Here is a 24,930-nt window from a genome sequence, read left to right as displayed (position 1 = left end):
TGGAAGATACAATTTATATAAAAATAGGTTTGATGTAATAGAACATTATACGTACATCCAGTCTTTACAGCATTTTCTCCATCCCTGCTTGTCTTCAACCAGCTACTTCACAAAACTAAATGGAAGTGAGAAAATAAAAGCTGGGCTTGATTTTTAGAATACAGATTTAGGATTATCCTGTCTAATAAGTAGCCACTAGTTGCATGCGGCTGTTTAAATTTAATTCAGGTTAAAACTTCAGTTTCTCATTTGTACTAGTCAATTTTCAAGCAACCAGGAGCCACTTGTGCCTAGTGACTGCCGTACTGGAGATCACAAAAAGAACACTCCCTTTATCACAAAGTTGTTTTGGATAGCACTGGTCTAGAAGAAGAAACATGGAGTAATCCAACATTGGTGATTCACAGTATTTGATTATGCACTCTGGTAGGGTAAGTGTAGGATATGGTGAAATTACAGTCGGTTCTCTTGTAACACATGTGTGTTCCTCGAAGTCACTGTGCCATGCAAAATTATATAATGAAACCCACAGAGCTTAGGGAAAATGTGGTTAGGGACACAGAAACTTCATGAAGCGGTGAAAAGAGGGTTATCTAAATTTGAACAGAAAGTTGTTACACCAGATGAAGTGCTGTGGCTTGTAAAACACAGTGATCTGAAGTAACTGATAGATGTTTGAGAGTGTGTGTGTGTGCGCGTGTGTGGATTCAGCTTGGTTCAGCTAGGTGCAGTTTTCTGCAATCACCTGTTTTTTTTTTTTTTTTAAAGTTAATATCTTTTTTTCTTTTGAAGATGTTAGGGGTAGGAGTTTATTAATTTATTTTATTTATTTTTGCTGTGTTGGGTCTTCGTTTCTGTGCGAGGGCTTTCTCTGGTTGTGGCAGGCGGGGGCCACTCTTCATCACGGTGCACGGGCCTCTCACTATCGCGGCCTCTCTTATTGCGGAGCACAGGCTCCAGATGCGCAGGCTCGGCCGTTGTGGCTCACGGGCCTAGTTGCTCCGCGGCATGTGTGATCTTCCCAGACCAGGGCTCGAACCTGTGTCCCCTTCATTAGCAGGCAGATTCTCAACCACTGCGCCACCAGGGAAGCCCCCTGGTATTTTTTTTTTAAACATCTTTATTGAAGTATAATTGCTTTACAATGGTGTGTTAGTTTCTGCTTTATAACAAAGTGAATCAGCCATACATATACATATATACCCATATCTCCTCCTTCTTGCGTCTCCCTCCCACCCCCCCTAGCCCACCCCTCTAGGTGGTCAAAGAGCACTGAGCTGATGTCTCTGTGCTCTGCGGCTACTTCCCACTAACTATCTATTTTACATTCGGTAGTGTATATATGTCCATGCCACGCTCTCACTTCATTCCAGTTTACCCTTCCCACTCCCTGTGTCCTCAAGTCCATTCTCTACATCTGCGACTTTATTCCTGTCCTGCCCCTAGGTACTTGACAACCATTTTTTCTTTTTTAGATTCCATATATATGTGTTAGCATACGGTATTTGTTTTTCTTTCTGACTTACTTCACTCTGTATGACAGACTCTAGGTCCATCCACCTCACTACAAATAACTCAATTTCATTTCCTTTTATGGCTGAGTAATATTCCATTGTCTATATGTGCCACATCTTCTTTATCCATTCATCTGTCGATGGACACTTAGGTTGCTTCCATGTCCTGGCTATTGTAAATAGAGCTGCAATGAAGATTGTGGTACATGACTCTTTTGGAATTATGGTTTTCTCAGGGTATATGCCCAGTAGTGGGATTGATGGGTCATATGGTGGTTCTATTTATAGTTTTTTAAGGAACCTCCATACCGTTCTCCATAGTGGCTGTACCAATTCACATTCCCACCAGCAGTGCAAGAGTGTTCCTTTTTTTCCACACCCTCTCCAGCATTTATTGTTTCTAGATTTTTTGATGATGGCCATTCTGACCGGTGTGAGGTGATACCTCACTGTAGTTTTGATTTGCATTTCTGTAATAATTACTGGTGTTGAGCATTCTTTCATGTGTTCATTGGCAATCTGTATATCTTCTTTGGAGAAATGTCTTTTTAGGTCTTCTGCCCATTTTTCGATTGGGTTGATTGTTTTTTTGATATTGAGCTGCATGCGCTGCTTGTAAATTTTGGAGATTAATCCTTTGTCAGTTGCTTCATTTGCAAATATTTTCTCTCATTCTGAGGGTTGTCTTTTCGTCTTGTTTATGGTTTCCTTTGCTGTGCAAAAGTTTTTAAGTTTCATTAGGTCCCATTTGTTTATTTTTATTTCCCTTTCTCTAGGAGGTGGGTCAAAAAGGATCTTGCTGTGATTTATGTCATAGAGTGTTCTGCTTGTGTTTTCTTCTAAGACTTTGATAGTGTCTGGCCTTACATTTAGGTCTTTAATCCATTTTGAGGTTATTTTTGTGTATGGTGTTAGGGAGTGTTCTAATTTCATTCTTTTACATGTAGCTGTCCAGTTTTTCCAACATCACTTATTGAAGAGGCTGTCTTTTCTCCATAGTATATTCTTGCCCCCTTAATCAAAAATAAGGTGACCACAGGCTTCCCTGGTGGTGCAGTGGTTGAGAGTCCGCCTGCCAATGCAGGGGACACAGGTTCGTGCCCCGGTCCGGGAAGATCCCACATGCCGTGGAGTGGATAGGCCTGTGAGCCATGGCCGCTGAGCCTGTGCATCCGGAGCCTGTGCTCCGCAACGGGAGAGGCCACAACAGTGAGAGCCTGCGTACCGCAAAAAAATAAAAAATAAAAAATAAGGTGACCACATGTGCATGGGTTTATCTCTGGGCTTTCTATCCAGTTCCATTGATCTGTATTTCTGGTTTTGTGCCAGTACCATACTGTCTTGATTACTGTAGCTTTGTAGTATAGTCTGAAGTCAGGGAGCCTGATTCCTCCAGCTCCGTTTTTCTTTCTCAGATTGCTTTGGCTTTTCGTGGTCTTTTGTGTTTCTATACAAATTGTGAAGTTTTTTGTTCTAGTTCTGTGAAAAATGTCATTGGTAGTTTGATAGGGATTGCACTGAATCTGTAGCTTGCTTTGGGTAGTATAGTCATTTTCACAATGTTGATTCTTCCAATCCAAGAACATGCTATATCTCTCCATCTATTTGTATCATCTTTAATTTCTTTCATCAGTGTCTTATAGTTTTCTGCATACAGGTCTTTGTCTCCTTAGGTAGGTTTATTCCTAGGTATTTTTGTTGTTGTTGCAATGGTAAAAGGGAGTGTTTCCTTAATTTCTCTTTCATATTTTTCATCATTGGTGTATAGGAATGCAAGAGATTTCTGTGCATTAATTTTGTATCCTGCCACTTTACCAAATTCATTGATTAGCTCTAGTAGTTTTCTGGTAGCATCTTTAGGATTCTCTATGTATAGTATCATGTCATCTGCAAACAGTGACAACTTTACTTCTTCTTTTCTGATTTGGATTCCTTTTATTTCTTTGTCTTCTCTGATTGCTGTGGCTAAAACTTCCAAAATATGTTAAGTAATAGTGGTGAGAGTGGGTGACCTTGTCTTGTTCCTGATCTTAGTAGAAATGGTTTCAGTTTTTCACCATTGAGAACGATGTTGGCTGTGTGGTTGTCAATTATGGCCTTTACTATGTTGAGGTAAGCTCCTTCTGTGCCTCCTTTCTGGAGAGTTTTTATCATATATGGGTGTTGAATTTTGTCAAAAGCTTTTTCTGCATCTATTGAGATGTTCATATGGTTTTTATCCTTCAGTTTGTTAACATGGTGTATCACATTGATTGATTTGCATATATTGAAGAATTCTTGCATTCCTGGAATAAACCCCACTTGATCATGGTGTATGATCCTTTTAATCTGTTGTTGGATTCTGTTTGCTAGTATTTTGTTGAGGATTTTTGCATCTGTGCTCATCAGTGATATTGGCCTGTAGTTTTCTTTCTTTGTGACATCTTTGTCTGATTTTGGTATCAGGGTGATGGTGGCTTTGTAGAATGAGTTTGGGAGTGTTCCTCCCTCTGCTATATTTTGGAAGAGTTTGAGAAGAATAGGTGTTAGCTCTTCTCTAAATGTTTGATAGAACTTGCCTATGAAGCCATCTGGTCCTGGATTTTGTTTGTTGGAAGGTTTTTAATCACAGTGTCAATTTCAGTGCTTGTGATTGGTCTGTTTGTATTTTCTATTTCTTCCTGGTCAGTCTGGAAAGGTTGTGCTTTTTTAAGAATTTGTCCATTTCTTCTAGGTTGTCCACTTTATTGTCATATAGTTGCTTGTAGTAATCTCTCATGATCCTTTGTATTTCTGCAGTGTCAGTTGTTGCTTCTCCTTTTTCATTTCTAATTCTATTGATTTGAGTCTTCCTCCTTTTTTCTTGATGAGTCTGGCTAATGGTTTATCAATTTTGTTTATCTTCTCAAAGAACCAGCTTTTAGTTTTATTGATCTTTGCTACTGTTTCCTTCATTTCTTTTTCATTTATTTCTGATCTGATCTTTCTGATTTCTTTCCTTCTGTTAAGTTTGGGGTTTTTTTGTTCTTTTTCTCTAATTCCTTTAGGTGTAAGGTTAGGTTGTTTATTTGTGATTTTTCTTGTTTCTTGAGGTAGGATTGTATTGCTATAAACTTCCCTCTTGGAACTGCTTTTGCTGCATCCCGTAGGTTATGGGTTGTCGTGTTTTCATTGTCATGTTTTTCTAGGTATTTTTGATTTCCTCTTTGATTTCTTCAGTGATCTCTTGGTTATTTAGTAGCATATTGTTTAGCCTCCATGTGTTTGTAGTTTTGACAGATTTTTTCCTGTAATTGATATCTAGTCTCATAGTGTTGTTGTCGGAAAAGATACTTGATACGATTTTAATTTTCTTAAGTTTATCAAGTCTTGATTTGTGACCCAAGATATGATCTATCCTGGAGAATGATCCATGGACACTTGAGAAGAAAGTGTATTCTGTTGTTTTTGGATGGAATGTCCTATAAATGTCAATTAAGTCCATCTTGTTTAATGTATCATTTAAAGCTTGTGTTTCCTTATTTATTTTCATTTTGGATGATCTGTCCATTGGTGAAAGTGAGGTGTTAAAGTCCCCTACTATGGTTGTGTTACTGTTGATTTCCTCTTTTATGGCTGTTAGCATTTGCCTCATGTATTGAGGTGCTCCTATGTTGTCACCTGGTATTTTTTAATATATCAGTTGCATTATATCAGTTGTGTTTTCAAAACAAGCATTATAGGAGCACTGACTGAACTTAGCAAGGGAATCTAACCCTGATTTGGGATATCAAGGCTTCCTGATAGAAGTAATGTCTAAGCTGAGCTAGGGAGGATGTTAACAAAGCAAATTGCTTTGAGACAGAGACATATTAGCTACATTATGTAAGGGAGTTAACCATGTATTAACATCAACTAGGGGAAGAGCATTTCATGCAGAAGGAACAGTAAGTTCAAAGGCTCTGAAGTTAGAATAAGTTGGCAAGATCAAGAAATAGCTAAAAGTGTGGCTGGAATGGAGTGAGCAAGGGAGAAAATGTTAGGGATGAAGTCAGAAACATAGGTAGAGACCAGATCATTTAGGGTGTAGTGAGTCATGGAAAAAAAAAACTGGATTTTAGCCCATGAGTGCTAGACAGCTGTTGAGCAGAATAGTAATATCCATTTGGCTGCTCTAAGGAGAATAGATTAGAAGCAAGGTCCTCCAGTTAGGAGGATACTTTAGTAGCCCTGGGAGACAAGACCGAAAATTGGATCATGGTAGCAGCAGTTAAGGTGGTGAGAAGTAGATCAGATATTGGGAAAATTTTTTGATACGAATATTTTGTTGATTTTAGGACTTGGTGATAGATTGGGGCTATGAGGAAATAATTAGTTAATCAGTTAATTAATGTATTTCAATAGACCATATCATTAATTAATTTATTTAATGGATCATAGTATTTAATAGGTCCCTATTTTTTTAAAATAGGTTATATTACTTTATATGATGGTGAGGATGTTATAGTAGAGAGGGGGGAAATTTGATTCCAGAGAAAAGGTAATTATAGGACAGAGTTCTTGAATAGAGGAGAGGAGATGCTCACATAGGTGAGCAGATTCAGTGGTAGGGAGGTGAAGTAAGTCTCGAGTGACTGCTGCTGATTCTCAGTGTGGAGGTGGAGGTCCTTCATTTGAGAGTGAGGAAGGGAGACAAGGAACTTGGAGAGTTAAGCAGAAAAAAAGAAGGTATAAAGTGATCTCCTCAGAAGGTAGGGAATTTAGGAAATGAAGAAAACTGAGGGAGCCAAGCAGTCAGGATTTTGGATGTTGAGGTCTTTGAGAATCCTGGAAGGTTGTGGTGGATGTACAGTAGATGCCAGCCTACCTCTATCTAACAGCCTTAGCTGTTTAAAATAATCCAAATAAAAATAGCTTTTCTTATGCTTCTAGGAACCACAGTCTTTTCATGCAGTTGAGGCTTTCCATTATCCTTTACATACCTACCTGCTCACTTGATCACCTAACTACACACCTTCATTCCAGGAGGCCTGGGTAGGGGTAGGGGGGTACACAGAGTTTCTTAGTGTTCTGCATCTGTAGCTGACACCTAAATATAATGAAATGGAAATGTTTGTGTATTTCTAAGAATAGAAAGCATTTTTTTCTTGCTGTGCTATGTTCGTTCAAATTCATACAGTGGTATATACCATAATGTGGATGGTTGTTTTAAAAACTACCTGATGGTGTTAATAGTTGTATATGGTGCATACAAAAGGCTCACTACTAACTATATCTCTTGGTTTGTTTATTTCACAGAATGAAATAGAAAGTGGAAAAATAATATTTTTAGAGCATCTTCCATTAAGTAAGCTACAACAAGGCATAAAATCTGGTACATACCTTCAAGGGACATTTAGAGCCAGCAGGGAAAATTACTTAGAAGCTACAGTGTGGGTTCATGGTGACACTGAAGACAATAAAGAGGCAAGTGTGTGCATAAATTCCTTTTATACTAAAATGTTTTCTGTTTTTTTTTCACAAGTGTTTAACATTTTTGTACAGGAAGTTAAATTTGCTTTATCCTCCCAATTTATCAGCTTGAAGAAAATTATGTGAAAGGTCATAGATACTAGTAGAATTAATCACTTTTTCAGAAAACTGCTTATTGAGGAAAAGAACTATTAACCCACTTTTAAGAGAATAAAAATCTAATCAATAAAAAACCCCACTAAAGGGGCTTCCCTGGTGGCGCAGTGGTTGAGAGTCTGCCTGCCAATGCAGGGGACACAGGTTCATGCCCCGGTCCAGCAGGATCCCACATGCTGCGGAGCGGCTGGGCCCGTGAGCCATGGCTGCTGAGCCTGCGCGTCCGGAGCCTGTGCTCCGCAGCGGGAGAGGCCACAACAGTGAGAGGCCCACGTACCGAAAAAAAAACAAACAAAAAAAACACCCCACTATGGTACCTCTATTTTCTGTATTATGATCTATTGTGGGAAATACTGTTTACATAATGTATAATTGCTCTGGAGAGCTTCACACACTTTAAAGTAAATAGCAGTTGTTTTGGGGTGCTCACTATTGGGCAGGTACTCGTCTCATTGCTTTGAACGCTGCATTTCATTTATTTTCAACTCTGCCTATAAGAGTAGGTACTCTCTTTTTTGTTTTACCAATCAGGACCCTGAGATTTAGAGAGATTAAGAAATTGTGGTACTAATGTAAGAGTTATAGTAGAGCCATGAACACAACCCATATTTTCTGACCATGTTTTTTCTATTTGCTATTGAGAAATTAAGAGGGCAGAGTAAAGGGCCCCACTATAAAGGAAGAAAATGTATAAAGGAGGGGAAATAGAAACATAGAGACATCAGAATATATCTAAACTTCTGTAGGCAACCTTCCTATTATTATATTGCCTTTGAAAATATCTGGGCACGTGTCATTTGCTGTTTCACACAGATAATCTTACAAGGACTTAAAAATTTAAACCGAGCTATTCATGAAGATATTGTGGCTGTGGAGCTTCTTCCGAAGAATCAGTGGGTAGCACCATCTTCTGTGGTTTTACTTGACGAAGGTCAAAATGAAGATGATATGGAGAAAGAAGAGGAGAGAGAACGCACTGTATGAAACCAAGAAAGTTTTATTTTTTTGTCTGTGTAGCTTTGAATAAGTTGTTAATGTATTATCTTTGGAAAAAATTAAACAAGTTTTATTGCTTTCACATTTATTAATATTTATTTTATTCACTATTTATAATGAATAAAATTATAGTTCTGTCAGTTTAATAATATATGTCATACACATAGTTGATTTCTTTTCCTCTAAGTAGTCTGCTTTTAAATTAATGTCTTATTTTGCTCAAATAAAACAAAGGTTTAAATACAAAAAGACTTGAGTATGAAACTTGAATCCTGACATTCAGGTGTACGATCTGGCTGAATTAGTGAGGTTTAAGTAAATACAAATTTTAAGTTTTCTGAAATGCGTTTATGTAATGTTAAAGTTCCCTCAGCATAAGAGATGTACTTCTGGGCCCTTACAAATGGGTCTGTTTAATAATTCCTTCTCTATTACCATACTTATTATGAAGAGAGTGCTTTCAGTTGTTTCTTATGACCTAAAGTCTAACTGATAGGACCTATTTATTTTCCCATTTTAGAATTACAAGAATAATACAAGTAGTTGGAATTCACACAACATTAGTAGTAGTTCTCTTTATGTGAATTATATTCACTACTCTGGAGCCTTACTATAACATTATCTTTTCAGAGTCCAGGCCATAGGAGAGTGTTAGAGGTGAAATACCATAAGGTTCTTCTGCTATTTCCAATAAGAACTATCATTTGTTTGGGTTTATATTTTGGATAAGGACGAACCTTTAAAGATACATCTTTTTTTAATGAATTAATGAATGCCACTCAGCTAATTATTGAAAACAAGTACTAAAATCCTAGTCTTTTAATTACCAGACCTGTGCGTGTGTGTGTGTTTGTGCACGCACATGTGTGCAAGTCAGTAAATCTTCATATTAAAACTGCAGAGTCCAGTTCTGACATATTTATTCAGTTACTTTTATTTTTTTGATTCTCTTTTTTTTGTAGTGCTTTATTATGGAACTGTTTCTATAGTTTCGTTTGGCATGCTCTTGCCTAGAATTTTGAAGCATCAAAATTCCATAGTTTTATGTCATAATTTACTGCCTGAGAAGGTATCTGTATTCTAATTTTGAAGGGAAATTGTCTCATTATCCTTACAGGAAAGATAACTGAAGATTTTTACTTTTATTTTTACATCTCAGCTTAAGACTGCTGTAAGTGAAAAAATGTTAAAGCCTACAGGTAGAGTTGTTGGAATAATAAGAAGGAACTGGAGACCATATTGTGGCATGCTTTCCAAGTCTGATATTAAAGAGGTGAGTAAAGAGCATGTTGCTAAGTAATAAAAAATGAAATACATTGAATAGAACTTACAGCCCTCACCTTGCCCGCATCCCCAGCCTTTTTTGTATGTGTAAAATCTTTCTTTCCTAATTTTCTCTAGTCAAGAAGACATCTCTTTACTCCTGCTGATAAGAGAATCCCTAGAATTCGGATAGAAACCAGACAGGCCTCTACATTAGAAGGGCAGAGAATTATTGTTGCTATTGATGGTTGGCCCAGAAATTCCAGATATCCAAATGTAAGCTTGAATTAATCATTTTATTTTAGAATATTTAATTAAAACTTTGGGAATAAAGTTGCTTCTTTTACTGAAAATAGAATCTGCTTTTGTATAAAATACATACTGAGATCTGGAAGTATTTCACAGTTACCTGATAAGTGTACGTCCAATTTGAAAATTAATTTTAGGAAATTCCAATGTAAATCATTTGGTGACTTTTACTCAGACTTCCTAACAAATAACTTTTGGTGACAGCAACTACAAAAACAGCATTTGAGACCTAAGTAGATTGTAAATAAACAAATTTGGAAGGTAGGATATTTGAAGCACATTTTAAACCTGAAAAATAATAATAAACAGACACCTTGTTATATGAGAACCGGGCCCTTGGGAAGTCTCCCCCATAAATCACTTGAGAAGTCTTTGTCATTTTTAGGTTTAATTTACCTAGTTGTCATTTTTAAGAAGTGTGGAGAACATTTAGAAATACTAAAGCGATATGTAAATGTTCAGGGATTTAATGTGATAGTAAAATATAAATTGCTAAACAGAAAGCTGTAAAATACACCTTTCTAATAATATCTTTTGGTTTTAGGGGCACTTTGTAAAAAATTTAGGTGAAGTCGGAGACAAAGAGACTGAAACAGAAGTTTTGTTACTTGAGCATGATGTTCCCCATCAGCCTTTCTCACAGGCTGTTCTTAGCTTTCTACCAAAGATGCCCTGGAGCATCACTGAGAAGGTATGTTGAAAAGAATTCTTAGTGAATTACTGTATCTGAGCTACTAATTTTGTTTGATTTCTGTATGTGTTTTTTAAAAATATGTAGAAACCATAGTCCCCTCCTCCCCTGCATTTAGTTTGGTACAGAACTCTTAGGTATCACGGAAATCATTTGCTTTACTGAAAGACAGACTTTTCTAGGGGACAGACATTAGCTTATGTCAAATTTTCCTAAGATGAGGAGTTCACAAGCTATAAATCATGATGTGCAGTTATAATTAAGAAATAAAGCTGTTTTTTTTAATTTATAGATATTGTTGATTGCATAAGAGCTTGTGTTACATCTGTACCACCAAAATAGTTTTTTATTTCTTAATAATGTGGCATCTTCTAGGACATGAAAAACAGAGAAGACCTGAGACATCTGTGTGTTTGTAGTGTGGACCCCCCAGGATGTACTGATATAGACGATGCTCTCCATTGTAGAGAACTTGAAAATGGAAATTTGGAGGTATTCATAATTATAATGACGCTCTATCCAAATATAGTTCTGGTCTTGAGTTAATTTTCTTTTGACCCATTGTAGAATTTGTTTGAGAGTTGTTGATGTCAAGTAGAGTCAGTTGTAGCTGCAGAGACTAATGGGCATGTAAAAAATTGAAATGGTAACTGTGACTAAGGTCCTTTTTCCTTTTTGCCGTATTTCTTCTCATTAGAACTCCATTAGTACATTTACCCAATTAAGCATGTTGACATCCTTTTTATCTTTTTAAGGTTGGTGTTCATATTGCTGATGTTAGCCATTTTATTAGACCAGGAAATGCATTGGATCAAGAATCAGCTAGAAGGGGAACAACTGTGTATCTTTGTGAAAAGGTAAATATGTTAAATTTAGAGTGGAATTTTGATACATAATTTCCATCATCTGTTTTATTCTTTTTTTTTTTTTTTTTTGCGGTATGCGGGCCTCTCACTGCTGTGGCCTCTCCCGTTGCGGAGCACAGGCTCCGGACGCGCAGGCTCAGCGGCCATGGCTCACGGGCCCAGCCGCTCCGCGGCATATGGGATCCCCCCAGACCGGGGCACGAACCCGTATCCCCTGCATCGGCAGGCGGACTCTCAACCACTGCGCCACCAGGGAGGCCCTGTTTTATTCTTAATAATAAAACCATCTGAGGTATTTCCTGAGAAGAAGACAGCCTTAATATATAGTGCAATATGAACTACTACTTTGTTAATGGTGCAGTTTGTCAAAGTCATGGGCACTTTTGGATTCTTGAACAGTCTGGAATAGTACATGAATTAGCTAAAAGACATACATAGAATAAGATGGCCTTAAATCAGTGAAAATATTGCAATGTGTTTTGTTATTGAGTGACCCAAATAACAAGTAGATGTAGTTGATATAAATTGTTGTGTAGCATTTAACTTATTATTGGTGGGTAATTAATATATTTTCTGTTTCTTATATATAGTTAAGTCGAGTCTGTTCTGTCACAATTTACCATTTATTCTTCGTTAAGTATGCTCCCATAAACTTACAGAGAAAAATTGTGAAAGTAGAAGGGAAAGTTAAGCTTAGTCTGTGGTAAATTCATTGTCAAAGTTCTTCTGTGTAGCTTTTTTCCATAAAAATTTAGTGTTTCTCTATTTTTAGAATGTTGAAAACACCATGTAGTTTGTGTGAAGTATTGGAGGAAGGTCCACTCGTAGAGCTATTAGGGCCTGTGTCTGTTATCTAGTACAAACGTATTGTACAGAGCAGAGATTTCAAAGTTTCAGAGCACAGCTAGGTGGGTAGTGTAGAGAACTTAAACTTAGACTGACTGACGTGAAATCCAGTTTTCTTTCATTGCTTCCCTTGTAAAAATTATGTGTAACTACTTTTCTAGAAATAGACTTTTTATTTCACATTTTCTCACTTCTTTTCACAAAGGCCTTTTTTTTCCCCTTGTAAGATCAATGCTATTGATATTTGAGAGTAGAACCTCAAAAAACGTGTGGAGACAGCTCAGTAATCCACAACCTCTATTTTATTTGTTCCAGAGGATTGACATGGTTCCAGAGTTGCTTAGCTCTAACTTATGTTCCCTAAGATCTAACGTTGACAGGTACTTATTTACATTTCTTCATAAAAACATAGTATTTACTACTTTAACTGATTTCCATTAATCGATGCCATCTATTTTTCCCATAGGTTGGCATTTTCATGTATTTGGGAAATGAATCACAATGCTGAAATCTTAAAAACAAAGTTTACCAAAAGTGTCATTAATTCAAAGGTTGGTTTCATGGTTACTACTTCATGTTTAACATCTTTGGTGCTTTTAACAATGTTCTAGATAGTTTTGAAAAAGTTAGGCTTATTAATAATAATAATAATAATAAGTTTTTCCCCAGTGTTGCAGCAAACTCTAGTTGTTTTCAGTTATTTGCTTAATTTTTGCTGCTATTTAGAAATGAATTTATGTGGCAGTTTTCCTGTATTCAGAAACTTACCAAGCCTATATACTTGAGGAGACCGAGTAGGTTTCTTTTAGCCCTAACTCAGGAGCTCCAGTGTTTGAAGTTGTCCCAGTTTATAACTGGTTAGTATTTTAAAAGATGGCATGTACACCGTCTCCTTGTTCCTCGCATTTTCTCACTGAAATAATGTGATAAATCATGGTTGAATTCCAGTAGGACTAGCCTGAGATCGATGTTCACACAGAATGGAGCCAGATTATGTTTCTCATTCTTCTCCTTTTTTTAATACTTTTCCCCAGATTCCTTTGTGTTCTCATTTTGCCCTGAATCTACCTCTGATGTTTGCCAAACCACTTTTCTTCCAATGATCTGTTTTCCAAGTTTACCTGCTTTTTCTCTCCCTTTGACATCATTCTCTTCTAATCAGCTGGTGATTGGAAAGAAGGCAGTGTTAAACCGACAGATAGTAATGTGTGAATGATTTAAATTTTCCTAGATTAGTATTTTTAAATAGGATGTTTATAATTCTCCTAGACTTGGTCAGTGTTATAAAATTATATGAAAAAAAATTAGTAAACATATAACAAAACATTTTTAGATGGGGCACTCTTATCCCCTAACAGATAAGTTGTTTCTCCCAAGAATCTGACCTGGTCTGCATCACCTAACTCTACTAACACTTACTATTCCTGATTTTTACTCAAAAAGCGGCTTAGAAAAAAAAAAGCTAAAAAATGGTATTTTCCATAAGGAGGGAAATAGGAACAGAGGTACTATTTGTATATTTGGATTGTAATTGGAAATTAATGTTTTCTACTATGATTTTCTGATTCTTAGGTTAAATACTTAATTTTGGGTATTTAGTAGATTTCCTATAAAACACGATGTCTAGACTATTACAATTTTATTAATTATTTGCAGTGAGTAAGGCAGTATTGGTTCTCTGGAAAGGATTTCACTCTACAGTCATTATCAGAGAATAATCTAACCTTCCTTTTATTTTATTTTAACATTACCTAAGTTTTATACATTAACTGAACTATGAGTAAAGAGCTTAAACTATTTACTAACAATTCTACCATTTTATTTTGTTTTAAACTAAGTTCGCTTATGTTGTGTAATGCATCAGATAAGAGTAAATGAACCAGAAATCATAGGTGTGGAGTATAAATATTATAGATAGGAATCTCTTCTTTTGTTATTGATTTTAGGTTTTCTGAAATCATGGATTTTATGTAGTGGAAATATGAGAACATAGTAAGCCAGTTTTCATAAGCGTTGTATTAACATATGGTTTCTTTTTTAGGCTTCCCTTACATATGCTGAAGCTCAGATGAGAATTGATTCAACAACCATGAATGATAGTATTACTACTAGTCTCCGTGGACTAAATAAACTAGCTAAAATTTTGAAAAAAGGAAGAATTGAAAATGGGTACATTTCAAAAATAGTTATTAAGATTTGTCTTAATTCACCTACCCTGGTATTAAGATAACTTGTGAACTCTTTAAAGTGTTTTATCATGGACAGTGATGAATTATTGAATAGGCTGAATAGGGACCCTTAAGTAGAAACATTCCATTTCTTCCAGGTACCTTTTTAAATATTAGCAACTTGATTCTGGACTGATGTTTGTTCAAGAGTTCTGTTGTGTCCAAGATCTTGATAAGTTTGAGTTAAAGATCTTGAAGAAATTCTAGGAAGGCAAGATTGTCTTAAGACTGTTCTATGGATTGTTCCTAATTTTAATTAGAAATGAGTTTCAAGATTGAACATTGGTTTTCAGATGTTTAAATAAATATGGATTAAGTCCTTCTTGCACTTAGAGTTGGAAGAGATTTTAGAGGTTGTTTAATCCAACACCTTCATTTTTTAAATGATTAAGAGTTACCTAGAAGCAGTCTTTCCAAAGATCTGATTGCTAGTGGCAGGTTTACATCTTTTAGCTGTTATATCTTGGCATTTACCAGACTGCAGAGGAGTTTTAAGGAGTATCCAAGTACCCAAACATGTTGAAGTAGTTAGAAGAAATTTGATTCTTGAAAAACATCAACTGTCAGAGTAAAGCAGGTTCTCGAGCCTTTCATATGTTGGTCTCTGGGTTCCCGTGCCCATCCAGGGTAGGGTCACAAGTAGTTACTAAAAGTGTTTTTGTTGGGGAGTGCAAACTCTAGATCTGTGCTGTTTTCATAAGATGTGCCTATTTAAATTAAAATTCATTAAAATTAAAATAAAAAATTCAGTTCCTGAGTCACACTGGCTATATTTGAAGTCCTCAGTAGCCACGTTTGGCTAGTGGCTACCATGTTGGACAAGATGGCTTGAAAACATTTCCAGCCCTGCAGAAAGTTCCATTGGACAGTGTTGTTCTAGGTATTTATGCTGAGCCAACCCTATCTCTACTTACACTTCAGTTTTCTGGGAGTTTTCTCATGATCCTTAATATGAAACTTGGAACTATATAAGGATAATTTGGATGTAGTAAAACCCAATGAAGCTATTGCTCAAGTTTGTCATTAAGACGTAAATAAGAGGAGTATAGTTAGATTTCTTTTGTAATACAAAACAACACATTTTTCATCAAGTATTCGTTTATTGAAGGTTTTCAGTATGCCAGACATCAGAAGAAAGTTTGTTGTAAAAGCAAAGTGAGTAAAACAAATTGAAACTGTATTTATTTTGGCAGTTTTAAAGTAAGAGATGTAAATTTGCATCTGTAACAGCTTCCGCTAATTAGGACAGGAAAGATATTTCGTTAACTTGAACACACGGTACTTCTAGTTTTGTAAGTATTGATAGATAGTCATCTACTGGTAAAACATATCATCGAGTCTTCTCAGTCTTAGGATGAATAGAGAAAGGAATCAGTAAAAAAAAAAAAAATTGGTGTCTTTCACCTTCTTAAAGGATATGTTGTGTCTTAAATTATATCTATCATATGTCTATGTTAAAGAATAAATGTCATGTTTTAAATGTTCTGTGAAGAAAAAGTGATCAAAATGTGATTAGTATACCTTGCTCTTTAGGTCAAGATGTATCAGTTAACACAGATTAATTGTGGTTTAGAACCTTATTGTAAATTATGCATGGAAAGAAAGGAATATTTGTCTGGATTCCCTCTCTAGTATTTCTTCTGTAGTTCTTCTAATAAAGGTGGAGAGTCAAGGGAAAAAAGGACTAGGAATCCCACTTAACTTGCCCCAAATCATCTTTTTCCCTTCTTTGTGATTGTCCAAAGTTACCCAGCCTCATTAAAATTCTTAGTTTTAGGTTGATTTGGAGCTGACCTGATGAAAATAGCATCAAGGTGTGTAGAAACATTACACTTGCCTTGCCTTGTGGGAATTTACTTGTCAAAGGAGAACTTGCCAAATCATTAAATGAACTGTGCATGTAAAGCACTTAGCCTAGTGCACTCTCTGACCCACAGCACTCAGATATTAATAGCCATTAGTGTTTGTGACATTAGTTGTAGTTTGTCTCCTCTCCTCGGTTGAGTGTATGTGAAAGATACTTTTGAACTGGGGATCTTGTGATGTTACTGATCTACCCACGGCAGCTTCCCTTTTGCCTCTCTCCACCATCCCTCACCCTAATACATTTTTTCCTGTAATAAATAAAGTACTATTGATTACCTTCTTTATTTATAAAACTGATTACAAACTCTTGTAGCTAAGTAAAAACTCAGTTTCGGTACAGAAGTCATTCAAATCCTGAGAAATACAAGGACTCATTTTGTTGTGTTGCTACTGTCCTCCCTTTTTAAATGCATTTTAGAACTGTAAAATATTAGGCTATCCATGAAAATGGAACATAAAACTTAGCAGATGGTCATAAAGCTTTCATAAGAAAAACTGTTATACACTTGCTCTAATCATTTTCTGTTTTAAAAGAATCACTTCCAGAATTATATCTGTTACTGCTCACATGACTGATTCACCTCTTTATCTTACTTAGGGCTTTGACTCTTTCTTCTCCAGAAGTTCGATTCCACATGGACAGTGAAACTCATGATCCTATAGATCTGCAGACCAAGGAACTTAGGTATGCAATTTTTTTGATGGGTAGTAGATAAGATTTTGATTTTAAGGTACTATCTAGTATATAATTAATCAAACATATTTGTACCCCAAATATCTATTTTTAGTAGGGTTATGATTTCTACTGAGTTTTTTTACTTATGAAATATAGAGAAAAATAAATGATAAATGATTTCACTTTCTAGTCTTTCTTATATAAGACTTATGTATCTTATTTATAAGATAAATATTATAAAAGGAAAACTGCCAGTTTGGTTTGTCTTAATGTGTGGTATATTAGAACTTGACCAATAATAGCTATGGTATGTAAAGGAAGATTCCCCTCATTAATTTCTTAAGAATTTAATAGAGAATATACTGTGATAGGATAGAATAGTGGCCAAACACTGGACTTTGAAGCCAGACACCGGACAAGTTATTTGACCTCTCTATGACTCAATTTATTTGTTAGTAAAATAGGATTGGTAATGGTACCTACCTCATAGGGTGTTGTGAAGAATAGTCAGAGGTTAGGTATTGTTGTTACTGTTTTATTGATTTGGGCTAAGATTTAGGAAGCAAGGTTGGTTTTGATTAAATCAGAGGTAGGCCTCTTTTCCATGCCTGTTATGTAAGGTGATCTGAAATTAATCATGCATTTACACTTTTCTAGTAGATGACCAAGGATTAAAAATGGGAATATACTCAAGTTTGTTAGGACCAGTGTGTGCGTTATAGCATTAGAGCTAAAATTTAAAAATACCTTTGGGTGAATTTCTGTGCAGATAAGTCTAATGTTAATAGGAACAGTGAACCCAATACCAAGGGCTTTTTTGAGGAAAATCTTGAATCTAGTTTTGCCAAAGCAGAACATCACGCATTTCTTCTTACCAAGAAGAAAAACCACATTTCTAAGAGATTGTCCCATAGTTTTAAAGGTATGATTAGAGGTCTTCCTAATATTAAAAAAAAAATTAATATATTTTAGGAATCTTGTCAAGAAGTTATAAGAGGTTGTTAAAAATGGAAACATGAATGACATTAATAATGCATGTTCAGTAACTTGGGAGAAAGAAAGCACTATTAAACAGAACACAGATCATTTACTAAACTAAATTTTAAGTGGACATAGACTATGTAGAATGAAAAACAATATCACATTGGTTAAGAGCTTTGAAGTCAGATTATATGGGCTCAGATCCTGTTTCTACTGATAATTCTAATCTTTAGCAAGAGAATAATGTTACACATCTTTAGTTTTCTCATTTGCAAAACCAGGACTAATATCTATATCCATATATATATATATATACATATGTGTGTATATGTATTGTATATGTGTATGTATACATACACACATATCACAATGTATATAGCACTTATAGCACAATGCCTGGGCCATAATAAGCACCCAAAATAGCTATTTTAAATATCTCTTCATTTTGGGGTGGAAGTTTATTAGTGAAAGTTTTCATTTTTTTAAAGCCAAAATTGATATGACCTAAATAGCTTTTAATTCTTAGAAAACTTTATTTCTGTGGACTTATAATTGAATAAAATCTCTTTGTACTCAGTATAAAGAGGTGAAAATGCTTATGATTTAGATTTTATATATTACTAGAGTTAGTAAGGCTATTTTTTAATGCCATTTGTAAAGTATCTTCTAGCGTGAGATTTACTCATGGAGTAGATGCATAGTAAGAAATCGTTAGCACAGTAGCTGAGAAATGAAAGGGATATTAAGTTCTTAAAAAAACACATGTGCACACACACATGAATGTTTATATAGGAATTTTCATTATCTCTTGGTAGAGAAGGTAACCTGTGAATGATATATAGAAGTCTCATTCTTTTTCCTTACTTAACGATTTTGCCATTGGCAGAGAAACAAATTCCATGGTGGAAGAATTTATGTTACTTGCCAACATCTCTGTTGCAAAAAAAATTCACGAAGAGTTTTCTGAGTATGCTCTGCTTCGAAAACATCCTGCCCCTCCTCCATCAAATTACGATATTCTTGTTAAGGCAGCTAGATCCAAGGTAAGGTCACATAGTTGAAAAAGCATCTGTATTTGTGTAGTGATCCAGCCATTGCACTGAATAATCTATATTTACATTTCCATAAAAATTTTGTTGTCTCCTGATGCAAAAATATGCCGTAGTTCTTTTAATTAAAAAAGAAGTCATCCAACTTGGGTGTGGTCATCTCTTCGCACCTTGAAATCATTTGTTTAATAAAATCCTTTAATGTCTTTAAATAAAGAGAGCCCTACACTAAAGCCAGATATTCCAGACTAAGTTATTTATAATATCTTAAGCTCTTCCATATCTCTGTGCCTTTACACGTGTTCTTTATGACTATGTTACTTCATGCCTCCTCTGAACTGTCTACCTTTAGAGACTTAACAGATAGTTTTTTTTTTCTCTTTATCTTCAACTCACTTAGCCCTCTTTATGTCATGTCCCTAAGAAAGAAGTCCATTTTTGCATATGTGGAAAAAAGGAAAAACATAGAAAGGGCACCCATTTCCTCAGCCCCTTATGCTCCCTGCCTCTGGTTAGTAGACTTATTTAGGCATGATTATCCCTACCCTTGGGGTGACTGTGGCTTACATTGGTTTTCTTTGGATCACTTGCTCAGGCCCCATCTTTCCTGTCCAGAGGAGAGCTGGAAGAAGGAGTGTTGGATTTCAGGGTATTAGTCTAACAGGATGACATTGGTTTCTGATTTTTCAGACCTTTATGCTGGGCCTGCTCCTATCATATCCATCAGCACAGAATCAGCTTCTCCTCTGCTTCAAGGATTGTACTGTAAATTGGAGAATTTCCTCTTACTGTCCTATTTCTTTCTATGACCTGGGTAGAGGAAGGAGGATATAAGTATTTTTGCCTCCTCTCCCAAAGTAAAACAAGCAGCTAATTGCTGTATCAGCACGTTGAGCTGTAGTAACCAATACAGTTTTATTTTGCCTCTGGTCTTTACTTCTACTTTGAATGGAGGGAAACTCTCTGCAGAGAAAATCCGGATATGCTGAAAAATACCCAGATCTAATTTGACTTTTTTTCTACCCCAACAAAGATAAGGCAAGTACAGATTGGACTTTGAGAGATAGCACTAGTGCTCCCAGTATTCTCTTCCCCTTGAAATTTCTTAAGAGTGTTGATGCTGTACTACCTTCAAATGCGTTCAGAAAATTTTAAGGTTTAATGTGGCAAAAAACAACCATTCCTTTTTATAACTTTATTTTTAGTTCTCCTAGGTTAAGGATAAAAGATATAAACACTTATTACGTGGTCAAAAAACACCATATTTGTTCAATCTGATTGGTTATATTTTGAAGACGTGCTGGTACTGATTTTAAAATGTTCAATATGATGCTTTTTCCCCTCTTCTTTATCCACAGAATTTGGAAATTAAAACTGATACAGCCAAGGCTTTGGCTGACTCTTTGGACCGGGCTGATTCACCTACCTTCCCATATCTAAACACCCTGTTAAGAATATTGGCAACTCGCTGCATGATGCAAGCTGTGTACTTCTGCTCTGGAATGGATACTGATTTTCATCACTATGGCTTAGCATCCCCAATATACACACATTTTACTTCACCCATCCGAAGGTACTTTTTCCTTATGAAATTAGAGATAGAAAATAGTTGATTTCAAATTTTAAAAGGACATTTTAATGCTAACATAGCATGATTCTGATTTCTCCTTCATATATCTAGATACGCAGACATCATCGTTCATCGGTTGTTGGCTGTGGCTATCGGGGCTGACTGCACTTACCCAGAGTTGACAGACAAACACAAGCTTGCAGATTTATGTAAAAATCTCAATTTTCGGCACAAAATGGCACAGTACGCTCAGCGTGCATCTGTGGCTTTTCATACCCAGGTATTTGCCTTCTATCACTAATGTTAGAAATGAAGTTTCGTTCACTTTTAATTGCAGAATTTTTTTTTTTGTTAACTTCAAAATATTTTAAGATAATCCTTGATAAGATTGTATGCTTTTTTACAGTTATTTTTCAAAAGCAAAGGAATAGTAAGTGAAGAAGCTTATATTCTATTTGTGAGAAAGAATGCTATCGTGGTGTTAATTCCAAAGTATGGTTTAGAAGGTACAGTGTTTTTTGAAGAAAAGGACAAACCAAAGCCACGGCTTACTTATGATGATGAGGTACAGTATTTCTAATGTTTTTATTTTGGGTTTTTTTGGAGGGGGGACAGTTGCAAATGGTACCTATAAAGGGTAAAATTATTTTTGTACCCTACAGAACTTCATGCTCGCTAAGCTTATCGTTTTACTCACAATTTCTCGGCTCAGTATATCTTCCCATATACAAAAGTTGTTCTTGATTTCTTTCTTTTATACCATGTAAAGTTTTCCCCTCTAAGGAAAACTTGAATTATGCTTTGTCCCTAGTGAACAAGTGGATTAAAGTAAAGGAATAAATGGCTGTTTATAGCTCCAAGAAGGGAGCAGACGGCGAGTGAGGCGAGCGAGCGCGGCGCCGCGAGCGGGTTGCGGGCAGCGGGGGGACGGCAAACTTTGCTGTTCGCCGCGCTTCCCCGGCCCGGCCCCTTCTCCCATCGCCAACGTCGCCACCCCACTTTCCTCCAACCCCACACACCTCTCCCCACCCACCCCACCTCCCGTCGCTCCTCCTCGCCGCCTCGACTCTGCTCTGGGGAAAACTTCAAAGCGCCGGATCGCAGGCTCCCTGCTTACTCCCCGGCTGGGGATTTCAGTTTCCTGAGTTTCTGGGAAGGCCTGGTTTCCCCAAAGGAACGATTTCTGGTAGAAGTCTGAAGGTCTGACCCAAGAAAAAAATCCAGTATAGCCAATGAATTGAGGACAAGAAGTTTTCCAATCAGTTCATGAAATTCAAGGGAAGCCTGAGAAAATTTTCCAGATTAAAAAACTAAAGAGGAGGAGCCGGGAGGAAGATGGCGGGAGAGTAAGACGCGGAGATCACCTTCCTCCCCACAGATACATCAGAAATTCAACTACACGTGGAACAACTCCTATAGCTCCAAGAAGGGAATTTTTCAACCAATCCCAAGTGTCTCTTACCTGACACACTCCCTACGTCCCTAATCTTAGTAGAACTACAGAACAATAAATTCTGCCCACATTACCTTTGTGCTCCTGTGTAACACCAACAATTTGCTAATTAAAGGGGTGAGAATCCTACAGTTAATGAAGATATATTGGGACCACATTAGTGAAAGGGGGAGGTTTGCACATAATTATGTCATATGTATGTGAGTTTGTTAGATTAGTGGTTTTTGTTATGTTGAACACCTAGAGGCTGAATAAATATTGAAGTTACTTTAGAATTTAAACTTTTAAATTAATATAGAAGATAAATTATAAAGAATTAGAACCAAGCCTCAAGTGTAAGAAAGCAATTAAAAATAGTAAAATGTGTTTTGTTTAGATACCGTCACTTAAAATAGAAGATACAGTGCTTCGTATATTTGATAAAGTTAAAGTGAAGATCATGTTAGACTCATCTAATCTTCAGCATCAGAAAATCCGAATGTCCCTGGTAGAACCACAGGTAAGACCAAACTTAGAGTGTCCATGTTGTGGTGGAACAAACAGTACGTATTTTGTGAAAGAGAGTGATAGAGTCATAAGTTATTTCTGTTTAAGGATAGAATCCTGTAAGTATTGTGGAGGACAAATATCTGCATAGGAAGTCCTGTTTTCTCACTGATTTCCTTAGGCCATGGAAACTCAGGCATCTGGGCTTCTTCTGAGGTCCTTGGTGCCAAAAGTGGAGTTCCGAGATCTGCCTAGTTCTTTCTGAAATCTGCACTTTTGAAGATCAAGTTAAAGTGTGTTTCACCTAAGACATTGGTTCTTAACCTTGGTTCTGCCCCCGACACACCTGAGGCCTCTGATCCGGACAGAGTGGCTCACGGCTAGGATAAATTGACTGTTGTAGTTAAACACACCCTTCCCAAGTGACATGCTTCTACCTACTGAGATCATGTCTGCCTTTTACATTCTGAACCACTGTTCCTTTGTGTGTGAAATATATACCAACACATACATCGTGCAGAAAATCTACTGCTCCTTCCTCCCCCTACCACCCCTGCATCTTTTTGAACTTAAAAGCATCAGTGGGGAAGGGGAAGATGAGAATGAGATTTATTCCTTATTTTACGCTTTTACTCACCTATTTTTCTCATTTGCATTACTTTAGATACCAGGAATAAGCGTTCCTACTGATACTTCAAACAAGGATATTAGTGAACCAGAGAGAAAGAAGAAGAAGCTTCAAAAATAGCTACAGTCAAGAAAAAAAAAACTTCAAAGATTGGTTTCCTTAAAAAAAAAAATCTTGAGGGAATACTTGTAAACCTAAGAAGTGTGTGATACAGTTTGCTACTTTTAAGCACATTTTAATAATTTTTACAATTTGCATTTTTATTGAACTGTTGACTGTGTCTGTCCCATCATACTACTTCCTTTCTGGATTGAACAGAACTATTTATGCAGAAAAATTCGATTGAATAACCATCACTTAACTAGTGACAGAATAACAGCTTGAGGGATCTGTAAAGATCATTTAAAGGGAGCACTCATCTGCTCACTGAAGAGGAGAAGAATTTTGCATAAGTAATTTGATTATCTACTATTGATAGAAAAAAACTATAATTTTCCTATGGAGAAAATATAACATTTTTAGAAGGAACAATCTATTCTTCCTAAGTCTTGAAAGCTGTCAGTGTATGGTACGGCAGTTTTTAGATTTCAAGACAATGAAGTCAGGAGCTGTCAGGGACTTCAGCATTTAATCTCCTTTGCCACCTTTAATTTACCTGACTTATACTAAGTGTTCCTTTACTATTAAAAGCCTCCTGCATTTTATTAGTGGTTCTTGAACAGCTGTGAATGTTTGGGAATTGGGTGTTGAAGGAAGGTGAAGTAGAATATTTTGAACCTAACTGGAAAAAATAGTTGTTTTTTTAACACCAGATAAGAAGTGTGATCATCATCCTTGACCTTCAGCTCAAATATCTCCCCGCAAATAAGGCATTAGGGTTCAAAGAAAGAATAGAGATGGCCCTTTAAACATCACATCATGTTACTTATAAAATAAGAAGGAGGCAATTCATAATGGCTTTTAAACTGCATATATATCAGATTATGGAGGAAAGGAGGGGTTGCATGGGGACATTAAAGGGAACAGATTGAAGTTCTGCCATTTGGTGTGCCCGTGCCTACTTCCTTGTCAGCCACAAAGATTATTAATGATAAAATAGGTGTCTTCAAGAATATGTTGAGATAGAGTTACCTTAAAACGTTTTACGTGGCTCATTTAATTTCTGAAGTTCCGACACTGTACCAGGTTCCTCATCAGTCAAGTAAACGATCTCTGCCTTGAAGGAGCTTGCAGTACAGTGAGAAGTGACTGGCGAACACATCGGCAGGTGTAGTAAGTGAGAAGAGTTCCAATGCATGCATTCAGGCACTTGAGTAATTAAAATGATTGTTCCCATTTCCTGTTACTGAGGAAAACATCCATACACTGAAGCAGAACTTGTTTCAGTCGGAGAAGGAGAGCCTCGAGGGGACGAACGCCTAAAGCGGTCGGCTGGCCTTTTCTGTGAAGGCCGGACGTGTCAGGCTGTGCCAGCCGGGTGGTTCCTGTCACAACCACAGCTCTCCACTCACTCCTGCTCTTACAGAACGAAAGCAACCACGGACTATATGTAAACAAACGAGCATGGCTACGTTCCAACAAGACCTTGTTTACAGACAGCGAAATGGAAATAATTTCCTAATTTTCGTGTGTTTAACAAAATACTACTTAAATCAATTTCCATGCTGCACCTCTCCCCCCAGCCATTTAAAAATTCTTTGCCCAGGGGCCATAGTTTACCTGCAGTCGAGGAAAAGGGAGGCTTCTGCGTAAAACAAGGCTATGCTGACTTCACATGTCTGTCTTTCCAGGTTTGTTTTGTTACGCCTCTTCTATGAAGAAGGCCTGCTTCAGGCTCTAGTCCCTACTGAGTAGTTCAGGATGACCAGGAACCTTATTTTCACCCCGAAGCCTCTCCCTTGCTAATCTAAAATGCTTCGAAT

General features: G+C 36.6%; 1 protein-coding gene across 1 annotated transcript in view; it reads left to right on the top strand.

Moving 5' to 3' along the window:
• Positions 1-23,276, top strand: part of DIS3 (DIS3 homolog, exosome endoribonuclease and 3'-5' exoribonuclease) — a 28,838-nt gene extending 5,562 nt beyond the window's left edge. The window contains exons 5-21 of the mRNA XM_081214580.1: positions 6,771-6,938; positions 7,914-8,078; positions 9,256-9,369; positions 9,498-9,635; positions 10,213-10,359; positions 10,735-10,851; positions 11,115-11,216; positions 12,387-12,451; positions 12,538-12,622; positions 14,113-14,240; positions 16,764-16,850; positions 18,709-18,865; positions 20,230-20,444; positions 20,553-20,721; positions 20,848-21,006; positions 22,271-22,393; positions 23,045-23,276. Of these exons, the coding sequence (XP_081070706.1) occupies positions 6,771-6,938; positions 7,914-8,078; positions 9,256-9,369; positions 9,498-9,635; positions 10,213-10,359; positions 10,735-10,851; positions 11,115-11,216; positions 12,387-12,451; positions 12,538-12,622; positions 14,113-14,240; positions 16,764-16,850; positions 18,709-18,865; positions 20,230-20,444; positions 20,553-20,721; positions 20,848-21,006; positions 22,271-22,393; positions 23,045-23,128 (2,223 nt within the window). The 3' untranslated portion in view covers positions 23,129-23,276. The remainder of the gene's footprint in view (positions 1-6,770; positions 6,939-7,913; positions 8,079-9,255; positions 9,370-9,497; positions 9,636-10,212; positions 10,360-10,734; positions 10,852-11,114; positions 11,217-12,386; positions 12,452-12,537; positions 12,623-14,112; positions 14,241-16,763; positions 16,851-18,708; positions 18,866-20,229; positions 20,445-20,552; positions 20,722-20,847; positions 21,007-22,270; positions 22,394-23,044) is intronic.
• Positions 23,277-24,930: the final 1,654 nt, after the last annotated feature.

This window comes from Mesoplodon bidens, assembly GCF_964165515.1.
Source record: "Mesoplodon bidens genome assembly, chromosome: 17".
In the NCBI taxonomy this organism is placed as follows: Eukaryota; Metazoa; Chordata; class Mammalia; order Artiodactyla; family Ziphiidae; genus Mesoplodon; species Mesoplodon bidens.
This window is presented reverse-complemented; position numbering and strand designations above follow the sequence as displayed.